Source organism: Pinus tabuliformis, chromosome 4_1 (genome assembly GCF_031772625.1).
Source record: "Pinus tabuliformis cultivar Carrire ecotype Pingquan chromosome 4_1, CPIR1, whole genome shotgun sequence".
Classification (NCBI taxonomy): Eukaryota; Viridiplantae; Streptophyta; class Pinopsida; order Pinales; family Pinaceae; genus Pinus; species Pinus tabuliformis.
This window is the reverse complement of record NC_142303.1, coordinates 760,976,509-760,993,136: the sequence shown is the minus strand read 5'-3', so window position 1 is coordinate 760,993,136 and position 16,628 is coordinate 760,976,509. Positions and strand designations below refer to the sequence as shown.

General features: G+C 37.6%; 1 protein-coding gene across 2 annotated transcripts; it reads right to left on the bottom strand.

The window, feature by feature from the left end:
* Nucleotides 1-9,040: 9,040 nt before the first annotated feature.
* LOC149178379 (uncharacterized) lies at nucleotides 9,041-16,166 on the bottom strand. Of its 2 annotated transcripts, none has more exons than XM_089420327.1 (2): nucleotides 15,572-16,166; nucleotides 9,041-14,000 (listed from the first exon to the last, which is right to left on the bottom strand). In XM_089420327.1, exon 2 carries the CDS (start codon nucleotides 13,939-13,941, stop codon nucleotides 9,685-9,687), a length of 4,257 nt encoding a protein of 1,418 aa, XP_089276453.1. In that variant the 5' UTR covers nucleotides 13,942-14,000; nucleotides 15,572-16,166; the 3' UTR covers nucleotides 9,041-9,684. The 2 variants fall into 2 exon arrangements, with proteins under 2 accessions (XP_089276453.1, XP_089276452.1); XM_089420326.1 differs by having other exon boundaries at nucleotides 15,681-16,166.
* Between the last annotated feature and the right edge of the window lie 462 nt (nucleotides 16,167-16,628).

The following is a 16,628-nucleotide window of genomic DNA, read 5'->3' as shown; positions in this document are numbered from 1 at the left end:
TCCTTGCTAGGAATAGAGAGTTCACTCTGTCTACTTCCTCCTCTGGGATATGTTCAATTCCTTTTTGTTTCCATTGCTCTACCATGGTGATGAGATCCATACCCTCCCTTTCTATAATGTCACTAAGTTCCATATCCTATGTTCCTATTTCACTGACTAACATTTCCGCATCTCTTTCTAAGTCCTTTGTTAACTCCTGAAATTGTAGGGATTCGAATGTCTGATTGGGAGTGGGATCTTGTGCTTTCTGTGCTTGATCTTCCTAGATTTCCTGCATTAGGTCTGGTACCTGGGGGGCTTTAGCTGCTTCTGTGTCGGGCCCAAGAACTTCAAAGGCATTGACTATGCTTTTGATGGAGTTGCTGGTTTTGGGTTAGTATTTCCTATTGGCCCTATGTCTTCCATTTGGACGGATAAAACCTTCTTGATGCTTGCTTGTGTTTTCTTTGGCTTTCTCGTTTGGCCTGTTCATTGGGCATTCCCTTATCAGGTGACCATGTTCGTGGTATTTTCAGCACTGAAATGGAATTTTTTCATAATCTATGGCTTGAAAAAATGCTTCATCTCTAAATTCTAACCATAGCCCCTCATGGAGGGCACCTAAGACATCCATTTCAACACAGATTCTTGCGCAAGATGTGTACCTTTTTTGCAGGGTTGCTTCCAAGGCTTTGATGAAAGTTCCCAATTTGTTGCCTATTTGTTCCAGCACTGTTGGTCTCCAGTAATCAATAGGGAGAGAGAATAGGTGAATCCAAACAGGAACATGCTTGAAGGTCTCCTGTTCAGGTGCAAATTTGGGTTTCCATGGTCTCATATATAAACTTGCTGAGGCATAAAAGTACGGTCCACCATCAAAAATGTGATCCCTGTCTTCCAAGTTCGCAAAGACTACAGTGAAAAAACCTTTGGCACCCAAGTGTAGCCTGACATCCCCTTTTGGTTTCCACTGTTGTTTGATCCATAAGCATAGGGCCTTTTCCGTAGGCTAGAAGCCCATGAACTTACAGATCACCGCATGTGTGACATATGGTCTCTGTGAGCTTGCATTTCAAGGTCGTTGATAATGACCTGCAGACTGCCTATCGTTTTGGGCTTGCAGTGCCCAAGGTTCTCTTGTTTTCTAATTTTAGTGGCTGATCCCTCCAGATCTGTGTCGTACTGGGGCAGGGCTTCAGTATCCCCAGTCTTTTTGTTTCTTTCTTCTGTTTCTTGTGGTGCCTGCTCGAGATTGGGATTCCCCTTGTTTTTTCCTTCTGGAATCCCTATATCATTGATTCTTTTTTGACTTTGGGTTTCCTTGGTTTGCCCACCCATCTTTTTCTTCTTGCTTAGCTCATCCTTTCCTGCATTTCCAGAGCCGGATATCTGCACCCCTTCCAGTGGGGCCTTTCCTTTTTCCATCATTGCCTACTTGTATGAGGGAGCCCCATTGGACCCCGCTCTCCTCATCTGTTGGGCAAAGGAAAGCCCATGCCTTCTGAGCTCTGCACACAGGGCACTGCCCTCCGCTAGAGTTCGTGACAGAAGCTTGAATGCCAAGCTGAACCCTAGTACCAGTTGCTCAGAGCTGCGCCGCCATTGCTCGAACTCCTTGTTAGGTTTTTTTTTCAAGTCGAATACCATATAAGGATGAATATCCATAATTACCCTCGTTATTTATTGAATTATGGTTTAATTGTCTAAAAAATGATGATGTGAATTAATAGAGACAAATTTTACAACATAAATTCAAATCTCAATAAATATAGAATTTTGAATTTTAAAATAATGTTATATATAATATTTAATTTAACAATATTAACAAAAAAAAATTATGTGGTTCATGGACCTTGGAGATCGGTAATCGCTATGTTCATGAAATATTTGTACCGAACAGATCCATTTGAAGGGGCCACTTCTTATCGCCTCAACCACAAAACCTGATCCCAAGAGTGTCGAGAGAATTGAACTCGTGACCTCTCAATAGAAAAGGTGCTTTAAAGAAGGGAACTCGACAAATTTAGCTAACATTTGGGGCTATAATATTAACAATCTATTATATTATCAATTAATTATTATTATTATTTAAGTAAGGCACTTTGCATTACGTCAAATGAAGATTGCATTAGGCCAAGAATTTTCTACTACTGGTTTGTTCGAAGGGAAACCAAACTAGTGACGTAATTTCAGAGTCTTAAGGTTGCTAAGACCTCGTCTAACTATAGCATATTGTACATAAAAACTTCTAAAAACAAGTCGATTGTGCCAGAGTTTGAAATACATTGACATGAGAAGACAAAAAGGACTACTAGTGCTGCAAATCATAACAACTATTGGGCACAATTTCTAGGCATTTGTGCTAGCTAATCACTACCCTGCTCTGAGGAGAAGGAGATGTTGGTTGATCGCCTAGCTAGAATGGTCAACTTGCAGTCTATACCATCTACTTTTTCCTCCATCTCTACCAATATGATAGAATTCCCCTGTTCAGTCCTCTTGTACGTCCCCATGTAGCCTACTATATTCAAATGGTGATTAACCTTGTGTCGGCTTTGTGCCATGATCGATGAAGTGATAGGAGCACACATAATGTGCCAAGTATAGTGGGAGTTTCAACCCTCTTTCATGTGAGCTTGAATCATATCAAGGTGTGGGAATCCTTATTCATGAGCGCCCTCCTTCAAGGAATCAATTAATTAATCTTATTTTTTGTTTGCTAAGTTGTATGAGTCCTTTGATGACTACACGCTTAACTTTTGGCATGAGAAACTGCGACTCAAGGGAATTTTAGCCATCAAAATCACTCGCAGATCACACTAGTGTTGGGCCACAACAGCCCTTAACATAGTTGGATTTTTGTCCACGGAGTTTCAAACCAGCGATCTTCACATCACAGAGTGTCTTAATAGTATACCCATCACCATCTATTCTACGCCCCATGAACTTTAATTAATCTTATTTTAATTATATATAATCAATCATTTGATTAATTACAACCTCAAAATATATAATAAAATTAATATGAACTTATATAGTAATGCAAATTATATATCACAAAATTATATAATAATATAAACTATACAAAGTAATTTAAAGATTTAAGACTTTAAAAACGTAAAAATAAGCTCCCTTTAATATGAAGTTGAATTTAAATCATATTAATTAGAGAGATAGATATATTTTTGAAATTATTATTGTAAAAAACTATTTTACTCAATAAATTTAAATATATAGAGAGAAAAAAAAATAACTATGTTATAAATAAATAGCCTTGAGGGTTAGCTTAATTGGTTGAGTTCTCGTTTCTAAATACCTTGTCATTGGGAAGTCACGGGGTCAATTCTCCTTGACACCCTTGGGGTTAGGCTATGCTAGTTTGGCCGTTGGGATCTGATCCCTTAGGTTAATCAATTTAAAATGGTTATAAACACATTTTTTTTTTTTTAAATTATACTTTAAATGACAATATTTCTCTAAATTGTATAGAAAATAAATTAGACATCAAATTTATCAAAGAGGAAATGAAAAAATTAATTGAGTTGAATTGTGAACATAATAAATGAGTCTTGAATCTTATAATTACCACTAGTTAGATAATGAATATAATAAAATAGCCTTGCATCTTATAATTATTGATATAAAAGAATAAAAAGATGAGGATAAGTTAGAAATAATAAAAGAAGAACTTAAAAACAAGTCACAAATTGAAACAATTTATCTCATAGAAGCCAGAAAGTTAGAAAAATTACTCAAGCATAAAGATAGATTGATCTCTATTAGGGTAAGTTGTAGTGACCACAAATTTGACATACTCAGTAAATTTTCAAGTCTATAAGGGACAGGAATCTTTATAAATAAGGACCTTGTCCTATCAAACCAATTACAATTAAAGAAGGATCTTCAAAAGATAAAGAGAGTCAAAAAGGAATAAAAATAGGCAATCATTAGAAATAGGAAAGTTATTATTAGGGATGAGATCAAAACAAAAGTATTAAATAGGAATTTGGAACACTTTGAATCCTCTTTTGTCATTGTTGTGGCTTTCCATGGCATAAAGGTCCTATGTTAAGTCGGATCTTGAGTGAATTGATATAATTTTTTCAGTTGAAACTTGGGAGCATGATGAGACTAAGGTCCCTCACATAGATGGATTCATTTTTTGGTCCTTTTGGAATAAGAAATCCTCTCACAAAGGAATTGGAGGAATAGATTGTTAAAAAAAAAAAATATATATATATATATAATAATAATAAAATGTCTCTCCTCACTCGGCTTTATAAAATGAATCTTCAATCAATACATTTGGATCAAAATATTTGGCATTAATGCTAAGAGGATTTATATTACAATTTATAATTTCACACCTATCAACTCTACCTTTTATAAGAAAAACAATCTAGATAAGAATTTCCCTTATAATACCTTAGAACATGATATTCATACTGTAAGGAATGAAGGCGACATCTTCTTGTTAGGAGGCCTTCATGTTAGAACCACATCTAACCAAGATATTCTTCCAAGTAGTGATTCCAACCCTAATCATATTTAGCTAGATGAGGACTTCGATTTAACTAGTAGATTCAAAAGAAACCCTGAAGACTTGACTGAAATTTTATTTGGTATTTAATTAGTCAAACTTTGTAATTCTTAAGACCTTACAACTTGCAATGGCCTAATCAAGTGGCCAAACTCCAACTAGAAGACTTGTATTCATGGGCTTGCCAATAGTGTCATGGATTATGTGATATCTTAAATCCATGTTTCCAACCAAATTTTATACTTTGACCTCTTAAACGACCATGAATTGGACTTCAATCATAGACCTTTAACCTTAACTCTAAACTTTTCCATGTAGATTTACCACATGCAAGAGAATTGTGAGAATCAAAACCACCTACATTTCTAGGAGAGCAAAATAGATCTCTTCTTAAAATATTTAAATGGAGATTTACACATTTTAACATATAAAGATAACTTTGAAAACCTTTATCGTAGTTTTACTACAACCCTCTATGCTACCATTAGCAAGTTCTCTACCTAGATGCCATATAAAAAGAATGATAGAACTACCAACCTTGGATGATAATGATTACAAAATCGATTAGGGATGCTTCTAACAAAACCTTAAAATTTGATAAGATAAATATGCACAAATCTGTTATAAAAAGAAAATAACAAAATCAAATAAGAAAAAGAATTTATTACACCTTTCAAATATGACCCTAGAAATTTTTGGAGGAAAATTTTGATTCATAAGATTAAAGAAAAAAAATTGATTCCCTTGAAGAACTGGAATGTTTACCTTAAATACCTTTATGAAATCCCTGACACTATGGACATCATTTTAAATGCCCTTATCAAGGATGATATATTTTCTTTAGAAGACATTGAGTTTGGTGCTAAGCAACTCGCTAATGGAAAAGCCAAGGATATTGAAAGTTACTAAACTGAAAATTTTAAAATAAGACGACCTATCATCATCTCGCACATACACAAGCTCTTCAATTTAGTAGTGAAGTAAGGTTTCCCTAAGCCTTGGACAAAAAGCCTTAGTGTACCTATCTTTAAAAGTGGGGATAAAAACATTCCCTCTAACAGGACCATTATGATTAGCCACATTTTATCCAAGCTATACAAATTTCTTTTGGAAAAATAGGTTAGCCTTTGGCTTGAAAGCCATGGTAAAAGAGCTAAATGTCAAGTTGGGTTTAGGAGATATCATTTAACTATGGACCATTTTGTTACTCGTATAATAATTGAAAAAAATGCCACAATAATAAAATTGATCTCTTATGTTGTTTTGTTGGCTTTAGAAAAGATTTTGACACCCTTCCTAAGACAGTTATGGAAGCAGACAGAAGAGATAATGGTTCCTCTATAGTTGAGGGTTGTCGTGACAAAGGCTATACGAGAATATTATTGCCAAGCTTAGGACCACTAAGGGTTAGTCAGAAGAAATTAATACAGTATCAAAGTCAAGCAAGGGTATCCCTTATCGCCTACCCTTTTTGGCATATACATTGATTAGCTTGAAGAGTATTTGGAAGATGCAAGTTGTGTTGGCCCCATGCTCACAAGTATAGTCATAATTGCTCTCTTATACTGACAATATTGTTCTTTTCGCAAGGTGTCATTACAATTTTGGAAAGTCACTAAGAATCCTCCAAACCTTTTGCTCCAAAATGTGCATCACTATTAATATTGACAAAACTAAAGCCTTCATAATTAAATCCAAAAAGACCACCTATGATACTTTCATTTATGATACAACTTGAAGTGCATACCTTTCCTCAAGTTTTGCACTCAAAAAAGAAGTTTGATCCCTCCTGGCGCTTGATGTGATTATTCCAATATTTTATTTGTTAATGATATGTATCACAGAAGTCTAAAATCAAAAATATTTTCATCATTTTAAATATGCTAAATATGTCTAATATTAATTTGGTCAATTTAACTTTAACTTTGCTTAGTTACCTCAGTTTGTTAAGATAATGATGAAATAAAAATTTCAAGTGCAAAGTGACAATGTAACAATATTGAACGATAGAAAATGTGAATAATAAGAATATAGTGAATTACAAACAACCTTCTTTGTTTTTCCCTCGTATTTCCCTCATACAAAATATATGGGAATCGATATCTATCATAAGCTCAATTGGAATTATAGCAGTGATAAAAAGATATTGGAATTTGGAAAGCTTACAATGGGCTTGAAAACAATTATATGGGATAAAAAAACTCATTGAAATCCTCATCACTATTATCATTTTATATGAATGTGAGATTTGGTTTGAAGTATATTCAAAGAGTCATGTGAAAGATTTAACATATCCAAAAGCATTTTATAACCTTTAACCTCATGATTTAAGAAAATATTCCCTACCCTATCCTCCTGAAGCAAGTCTTTTTCCTTTAAAAATCATGGCTATGACTAGGTATCTTAAGTACAAGAAAAAGTTATACAACATGGTCAAGGTGTTTCATAATATTGGTTCTAACTCTAGCCAAACCCGCCTTTTGGCTCAAGTGAGGATGGCATAACCATGCCCAGGCTTGGCTAGACCATTGGGGGATAAAAGAAGAGATCATCTTGCAGAACAAGATAATATTAAAAATATTATTACTTTCAAATTTAAAGAGAAATTGTGAAACAATAAAGAGCTAGAGGAAAAAAGGAAACTAGGATATTTAAGTAGTGATCAACCACAATCTCGAGAACCAAAAATTTATTTATGTCTTCACTAGTGTTAAGAACAAAATGAACATTCCTAAGAACAAAATTAATTCTCATGAACTTCATAATCATATTGGGTGTCGGTCAATTCCCAAAATGTCGTAAGACTAAAGAGTTTGTCACTTGCACGATCCTCAGAAGGTTGAAGATAAAAAGCACTCTCCTAGATTGCCCACCTTATGCTTACAATAGATCTAATTCTCAAAATATTTGCCACACTACCAACCATTTTGATCTTTGAAATCAACAAAACTATAGTGATCTAAAACACTTCTCTCACTTCTTTTCAATTAATCTCTTACCTTCTTAACATCCAACAGCCATATAAATCTCAATAACATTAACATCATTATCATCAACATACATACTTACTTGTAATGAAAATTCATCGCTAAAACTACATTTAACAAGGTTTACAACCAATTTATTAAAAAAAATCATATATTTTAAAAAACATATTCATACTCATAATCATGAGAAAATCATGAGGGTTAAAACTGTTTTAACTAATAAACTTATGATTGTACATTCCCAAGAAGATCATTTCTAACACTATTATTAACTAAGATCCTTTCTAACGCTATTTTTAACTAATGAACTAGTAAAGGGAATACGAATTCCCTCATTAGTGGTTTGATGTAAAAGTGCCATAGCACTTGCAGGCTTTTTCCTTACGAATTCCCTCATTAGTGGTTTGATGTAAAAGCGCCACAGCACTCGCAGTTTTTTAATAGATAAAATGGTAAAGGGATCATGCATTTATGACTGATTATTGTAAAGGGATGTTTGTGTTTTTTTCTGTGAAAGGCCACAGCACTCGCAGTTTTTTAAATAAAAAGCCCATGAATTCACCAACCACAACTAAAATAATATTCTATAAAATTTAACTTTGTTTTTGCATTTTAATTTTCCTTTACTGTTTTAGATTGTAAAAACTTTTTCCAAGACAATGGGCTTCATCATTTACCAAAAATCAATAAATAGTCTGTTAATGCGAAATATGAATCATTTTCGTCTCTGCTGTTTGGTTCCAGCTGAATTATTATTAGTTTATTACTATCTAATATCTAATTTTATTGTTATTGACCTGTTAATACTGTGTTTATGGAATATTGTTTTTATTATTTTAAAACATATAAAATAGGTAACCAAGATTTCAAAAAATACAAGGCACCGAGTCATTGGGTATTCATAAACAATATTCATGCTCTTGGGAGCAAGTCTTTTAAATTCTGCTAACTTCCTGATATCATAAGTGTTAATTAATGAGAAAGAAATTTAGTTTGTGTTTATAAAACTCAAGGCTCTATGGTTATTTCACAATTATTAAGTATTCAAAACAAAGCAAAGTAATTGAACCAACAAAACCAGTCATGTCTATTAGAAAAAATGTGAGAAACCAATAAAACTAATCCATTTTTTTAAGCTATACTTCAATCACTTACTTAAGTATCAGGAATTTACTATTGTATTGCCACTGTTGCTTCTCAAGTTCCTGGAGATATCTTCCTTCTATCAGGAATTTACTATTCTATGATGTGTTCGTTATAGGATAGAGCATGTCTCACTCTATAAAAGTGACTTGAAATCTTGGTGCTTGCGTTTATCAAATGATGCCAAAAAGGAGATAAAAATGAATCAATATTGAACAGGCCAACGCTAACATTTGTGAATTTTCATGAATAATAAAAGTGAAGTGAAATTTTGTTGCTTGCTTTATCAAATGATCCCAAAAGGAAATAAAAGTGAATCAATATTGAACATGCCAATGCTGAGATCTGTAAATTTTCATGAATAGCAAAGCAATCTGCAAGGTAGATTCCATATACAAATTAAATAATGATTAATAGTTAAGAACAAGGTAAGAGAGTACAGTAAGGCATGTGAAGCTCGTAGCGACACATGAAAACAGGAAAGAAGATGGGGTGAGCCTTGGAAGACAGACTTTCCATGGGGATTTGTCCAAACTACTGGTTATTGATGTCACGTCCAAAAGATTTTCAATGCCTCCGAAGCAAACAAAATTGAAGAAGTAACAAGTAGAGATCCAAATGTCCAGATTTTATCAGTGCCACAACCTGTAACATTGCTTCTGTTGCAGTCTGATTAACTGTACAATGCCGCCAAAGGGCAGAAAGGCCACTGGACTCTTCCTGAAAAGGCAGAAAAAAAAGGCATTACTTGCAATGTTTCCAACTTTCCATAATAAATACATAAGTTTCAGTAGCCCATCCTCCGAATCAAAGCATGCATAACCAATTCTAACCAGTATTCTACAAGAATGAGGAAGTCATCATAAATGTCAAAGGGAAAGAAAAGTGATCATTTAACATACCAGGCCAGGCACACATAATGGATGACAGGACTCCTACACAAAAATAAACAGCCTTTTATCTCCATTGTGGTTGTTGCTTCAGTCCAGTTCTGTATGTATCCCAACCTCCTTCAGGTTCCTTTCTCTTCAAAGATTATGTTGCCTCAGATGGCCGGAAAACTCGGTGCTCCTCCAGAGAAAAATGATTCCCAAAAAGAGTTGCCTGCCTCAAAGGCATCCTCTCATCTCTGGCATCTAAATTCTTGAGCTCTGGGCCTGGATCAGCTTTGTACATATCCCATGCTCTTTCACCTTCCTTCTTGGTTGAGTCAGAGGGTTCTACTGATTGACGTAAGACTCTCATGTGGGGGTCAAGAGAAAATAGATTCCCAAAAGCTGGTACCTGCCGCACAGTGGTTCGCTCCTCTCGAACATCTGCGTCCCCAAGCTCTGGGCCTGAATTCAAATCGAAGCTAGGGCCTGCATTCAAATCCAAGTTGGGTCTAGCCCAGATCCCATTACTGCTTACCGGTGCACCAATTTCAGTAAATCCTGTCAAATAAGGAGGTCGGGGATGAGAAGGAAGCATTGCACCAGAGGTCAGGAACTGAGTAGCCAACGGGGAATATGAAGCAGAGCCTGACGAATCTATGAAAGATGCAGAAGCTGGAAAAGAAGTAGAGGTATATCCAAAGGGATATCCAGCATATGGAAAAGCATGTGGGGATGGAGATGTGTAAGGAAGAGCTGCGGCTGAAGCAGATGACGAGAGCTCAGCTGGCGGCCTGCACAAATCAGGGTGGAATGGTGGAATACCGTGCCCTTGCCCCATATTGAAGTATGCAGGGGTAAAAGACCCTGTAAAATGAGTTTCTTGCTTAACTGGTGCAAAAGGAGTGATTGCAGGTGAAGGAAACGTGCTGCCAGGCTGATTCCAAGGTGGTAAATTGATCACTTCACCAGCCATTTTCAAACCTGCAACTGGAGCATAGCCAGAGCTCCACCAGTTCGTACGGGAATCAACAGGATCAACTGCCACTGAATCATCCAGACATATCCCAGCATTCAAATCAAAGTCATGTTTAACGGTCTTACTTCCACCAGAAGAGCTTTGCGCTTCGTTATTTATAATCTCCGAAGCCAAAGCTACATCATTTTCTTCACCGTCATCAACGCGGTTTAGATCCAGATCGAGCCTTGAACCTGATGAATGATGAGCAGGATGGCTCACAGGATTGCTTACCTCTTCTTCTAGATCACCATCTGCAATGTTAAGATCAAAATCAACGAAATGCCGAGTTGATTTTGAGGTGGATGGCCCATCAGTAACTGTACTCTCAATTGCATTTTGGCACCTTTCTGGAGTTTTTCGCGGCTCAGCTGGACGGAAAGCACTAGTTGCTGCAGAACCCTTCCAACCCAGCTCACCTTTACCCTGAAGAGAAGGTATAAAAGAACTCCTTGATGAGATCACAGGATGAGAGGCAACCGGAGTGATGGGAATCGAAGCAATCGGGTATGAGAGTGTAGTAGGAGTTTCATGTGGACTATCTTCCAAATGAATTCCCTCATTCAAGTCAAACTTGAGCCTTCCCGGTGCTTCAGGAACAATAGATAGTTCAGCTTGGAGATTACTATGATTGGCCTTTTCAGAGTCATCAGGCACAGTAGGCTGAACAAGTTGTGCATCCAAACCCTCAGCACCCGCAGTTGATTGCCCTCTGACAAGACAAGCCTTTGTCTGATCTGTTTCTTTGACTTCAGCATCACTCAAATTCTCCTCTTTCACTCCTCCAAAGCTCTTGTTGTCACCGTCGTCATCATTTTCACCGTCCATGTTCCACTCTCTGGATTTTGGTGTGTGTTCATCTGCCATTTTGGATTCAGGGTGATCTGTGGATGAAACAATCATCTCATGACTTGTGCTTGCTTCCAAATTATTCTCTTTCTCAAGTGAGACTTTCCCATAGCTTTCCATCTCTTCTTCTACTTCCTTTGCCACCTGCATAGCAACCTCAAGTGCATCTTCACCTGGAAACCTGTACACGGACTCCCTTGCAATGTCATTATTCATTTCAGCCCTTTCCTCACCTCCTGGATTTCCATACCTTTCATCAATGGAGGAAGAAATGTTCACTGAAGTAGCAGCATCGCTCTTGGACTGTATGGACAGGTTGGATGGATTTTTCTTGTCTTCCAATCCAATCTCTCTAAGAGTACTGCAATCTTTAGAGTCTGCTGCACCATTATTGTTTTCATCCAAGGAATTGCCTGGAGGCGAAGATGCAAGCACTGTATTCTGTGATTCACTAGATTTTCTATCATTCAGAGGCAGGCCAGAACTTCCTTCAAGCTGTTTGTCACAGGGCTTTGGTTCCAAACAGCGTCCTTCACTCGATCTCATGCTTTCATCTGATTGACCAAGATCAGAATTCTGTGCTGCAGTCATTTCCAAATCGGGCACTCCATCAGAGCTAGGTCTGATATATTCAGAATTTTCCAGGACATCCTTCGCATCTGGATCTGGAGCACCTTCCATTCTCCCTGAGTTTTCAGTGATATCACTCATTGGCGAATTTTCAGAATCTGTCAAACAACTCGTCTTCATATCCTGGTGTCTAATTTCAACGCTTTTAGAGTTCTTTTTCTCCAATGTTGCTAAAGCGGCATCTGCTTCAAGCCTCATGTTTTCATCTGCAGCAATAGATGCTAGGAGACTGATGCCAGCGTTAACATCCTCCGTGCCACATCCATTGAATTTCTCACTAGTCTGTTTCAAAGACTCCCGAGTCCTATTATTTATTGGCTGGCCCTCTAGATGGTGACAACTCTTCTTAAATTCAAGAGTGCAACATTCAGTGGAACTGAAAGAAAGATGTGATTCTGATGAATGGCATTCCATTTCAGTTCTTTGTTTGGGCATATCTACATGTTTTTCAGTATCATCTTGTCTCTGAGCTGAAGCCTTCATGCTCGAAGTATCTGTACAAGTATTCTGCAACCTACTCTTTATCTCCCTTGAATCCAGGTTCCTGTCTGTAATATTTGCAGATGAATCTCTGCTAGAGGGTACGACAACATCCGCAAAAGAATTGCCCATAGAACTTCTTGCAGTATTAGGAAGCCTGAGGATGAGTTTCTGGTTGTTGCTGCATCCCTCAGCTTTTGAAGACTCATTTGATATTTTGTCAGAGGCAACTGCTGTGACCATTTTTTTCTCTATACTTGCACTCGTACTCCTGACTAGTGGCTTCCCAGATCCAGCTTCCTTGGAACCAGTATTGACTCCTGCCGCTACAGATATTCCTTTACCAGATGTATTGGACCTAGAATTCCCTGTCTTCGTGTTCGCGGCATTATTCATCGAAAACTTTGAGTCTTCTTTCCAATTGGAAACTGTATTTTTCATTGGTCCAGTTGACCGTGCAGGGCCATTGCTTAATGTTTGGTTGGAATTGCTGCTCCTCTCATCTGGGAAGGAGGCACTTTCAATTTCTGCATGCGCGCTGTTACTGGACGGAATCCTGTTAGGACTTTCTTTTGTCGAGACACCACTTTTTTTCAATGAAATTGCAACTTCCCCCATGCTTGAACTATTATTAGTGGTGGTAGTCTTTCCAGTGTTCCCAAATGTCCCAGAGTTTCTCACATTTGCATCTACAGGGCCTCCATTTTTAAAAATATTATGAGGATCCTTGTGCATTGTCAGTTTGGAGGGCCGACAATTCTCCTGTTTCGATGCAGTCTCAGCTTCTTCTGACTGCTTAATTTCTGCGCCAACTCTTTTCTTCCAAGCTTCTATGAGCTTCTTTGCCTTTCTATGAATTTTTGAGTTCGTGTGATTTCTCAAAATCTTCACCGACCTTGGGGCATTGCTGGATTTCAAAGCATCAAAGTCCACAGGCAACTTCTCCAGAGCCTGGAGCAAAATAAAAATAAGGTCATCTATGGATCTATCGCATTCATTTGAAATTCCACCATCTCCGGGTTTTCCTTTATGGGCTTCTTGCAGCCACTGATTCAACAGGGGCAGCCCACCAAGTTGCACAAACCTGTTCAAACAATCATGCCTTACTGTATAAGCAATCACAGTTGCAAGGGAGGTCCTTCTGGATGTCACCTCCTTCAACTTCCTAGAATTTTTATTAAGGTCTTGTTGCATAAGGAAATACAATCGATCAACCCCCGCACAGTTGACCAGACCCCCATCCTTGTCAACAAGGCTGCTAATTTCTGGATCCTCCTTGGGAGTTCTTCTTTTAGAGGATAAATCTACACTCTTATCGCTCCTGTCTCGCTTTCTAGATCTACCTGATACCGAGTAGGCCGGGCTGGGAGGGTGTTCAGGGTTGGATTTAGATCTGCTTAGAGGACTTGCCGACCGCCCTCCAGTTTGCACAGATGCCTGCATTTCAGGTTCTCTTCCTTCGTTTCTCCAACTAGCAATTTGTGAATTCCAGATCCTAGTATCTGAGACAACACAAAGCCCAAATTTCAATTAGCTAAACCATTAAACCGACCGACCTTTCATTCAGTCAGGACCAACCCAGTAAGGCCCTTGACGACTGACTTCTAGAATCTTTACAGAGTAAATAAACCAAATCTCAATATTGAACAAAAATACACGAAAGAGAAAACCCTGACGAAGAATAATTGCAATACAGGCAGATTTAAAATCAAATCACAGCCTCAGATACCCCAAAAAATTATACTGAAGGTTGCGCCTTTAAATCAACAAAGCCTATTCATATATTTTTCCTTTCCCTTCAAATAGGAATGCTTCAATTAAAAGGGCTGAATACAAACCTTGTAACTTTTAAAACCATGCATAATATATACAAAATCTTACGCAATACAGGAGGACTCTCTAGCCAAGCCATGTAAGAAATCTTACGCAATACAGGAGGACTCTCTAGCCAAGCCATGTAAGAACTTGAGCCTTTATTTGTATGCACACAGCCTATATAATTTTGCCAAATTCAGATACCCAGCAAAGCAAAATTTATTATGCCAATATCAGAAAAGAGAAAACAACAGAACAAAGCTAACAGACGCCGAAAATATAGCCATGCAACAGCCTGGAAAATACTGGGCAATTTAATCTGGTCTAGAACTGTGCTTAAGACCATACATGCATAAGATCCCAAATCTGTCAGCAGCCAGTCTAGACCTTAGGCCATGGTGAGAACGCGGATGCGTAATAAATATGGAGTCAATTTGATCCCTGAGCTTCTTCACAAAAGAAAAACAAAATAACATCTTAAGAGAGCTCATTGCCAGAGATCCATGGAAAACAAACCAGTCAAGACATTCTAATCCTATGCGGATCTGATTGATGTCTTGTGACCGAAACCCAGATGCAAATCTACATCTAAAACACCTAAAGCGATGCTAGAAAAACAAGAAAACGTCCAGGAACAAAATTGGATCGGGATATCACAGAAGAACCGCTTCGGAATCTCTGCGGGGGGAAAGTCATCTGCTTCAAGGGTCAAATAAGCCGGTCTTGGGACTTTATCAAAATCTCTATAGGATTCCTTGCAATGGTTTTTGCCTGCTCTCTGAGGCAGCAGTATAGTACTATCTACACATGGGTCTGATCTGATTTCTACAACTCTGATCCATAGGTTCTCGCTCAGATATTTACAGCAATAAAGATCAGCTCTGGAAAACCCCCTGAAGCACAGATCATAGACACAAAAATCAGAGCGTGTAGATGAAACAGAAAGCCAAGGCACAAAACCTGCAACAGGACACGTGAGATCAGCTCCCAATAGGCATGTTATGTGGGTATTTCACCGTTAGGCATAAATTCCATGGCAGCCATGAAACAGAAGCACCCAGATAGAAAATCAACCAAAAACACCACTGAGCAAACAAGATAGCAGGCATCCGCAAGGCAACAACCCATGAAAATCAACACACAAGCACTAAAAGTTCATAGAAACGCAGAAAATCACGAGGCAATCAATATGAAACCTGGCCAAACATTCAGGATAACAGAAACCCATAAGGCAAATCGCTAAATAACCAACACCCACCTAGATCCCCAGGCCTGAAACCTTCAAAAAACAATTGCAAAAGACACACCAAATCCAGAGCAGAATCACCATTTACAGCCCGGAATCATTGAAGGCATGAAGTAATCACCATGCTATAAGCAGCCTTGGCTTCCAGCGATGGCGATGACTGTGATGAAGCCCAAAATTTGTGCCTTGTCGCTGATGTCGTTGAAGAAGAAGAGTATCCAAAATCACCCACTGATCTAAAACTCATCCCTCAGAAGCCTCCCAGACTGATCCCTAAAAAGGGTTCCTTTGAGGAGTGGGTAGGGTTTCCTCGCTCCTAAAAAAAGGGATTTTGGATCCCAAATCCAAACACAAATCTCAATGGCCCAAACTCCCAATTTCCTCCTCCTCGTAATTAATTATTGTGACTGTTGTAGCAGTTTATACCCAGAGAGAGCTTCCCTTGGCTTTTTCCCATGCTAATCTCAAATAAAATGAAAAAAATCTGTGTCAGCGTTCTTCTCCACCTTCCCAGACATACATCTGATTAATGCATGCCTGCAGCAGCCCAACTTTCGGAAAAAACACACCAGAATCTGAATATTTAGGCACTCAGATTTTTTTATTTTATTTTTTGCCCCCATGGGACCCGGAATTTGATTGACCTCGTTAAGGTTGAAGCATCCATTTTTCTTACTTCCATTCAATGCAAAATCCTATTTTGCTTGCCTGGGTCACAATCATAGACTCCTTGGATGATTGAGATAAAAGCCCATCATGCCATGCCATGGCGTGCTCCAACATCCAACAAACCCATGCGGATGAAAGTAAACTAGCAAATTTTATCTTTTTTTGGAGCATCAATAAGAACCTGCATTCCTTTGGTCCTAGATCTTAGTGCATATTGTATTAATGGAACATAGTCACTTGCATAAATTTTGGTTTTCACTGTGGGAACAAAGTAATTACTATATTAATATAATAATATAATAATCTATTTTGAAATTAAAAATATTATATTTAAAAAAAAATTAATAATTAAAAAAATATATATATTATTTTATAAAATTTTATAAATTATAAAGTTTAT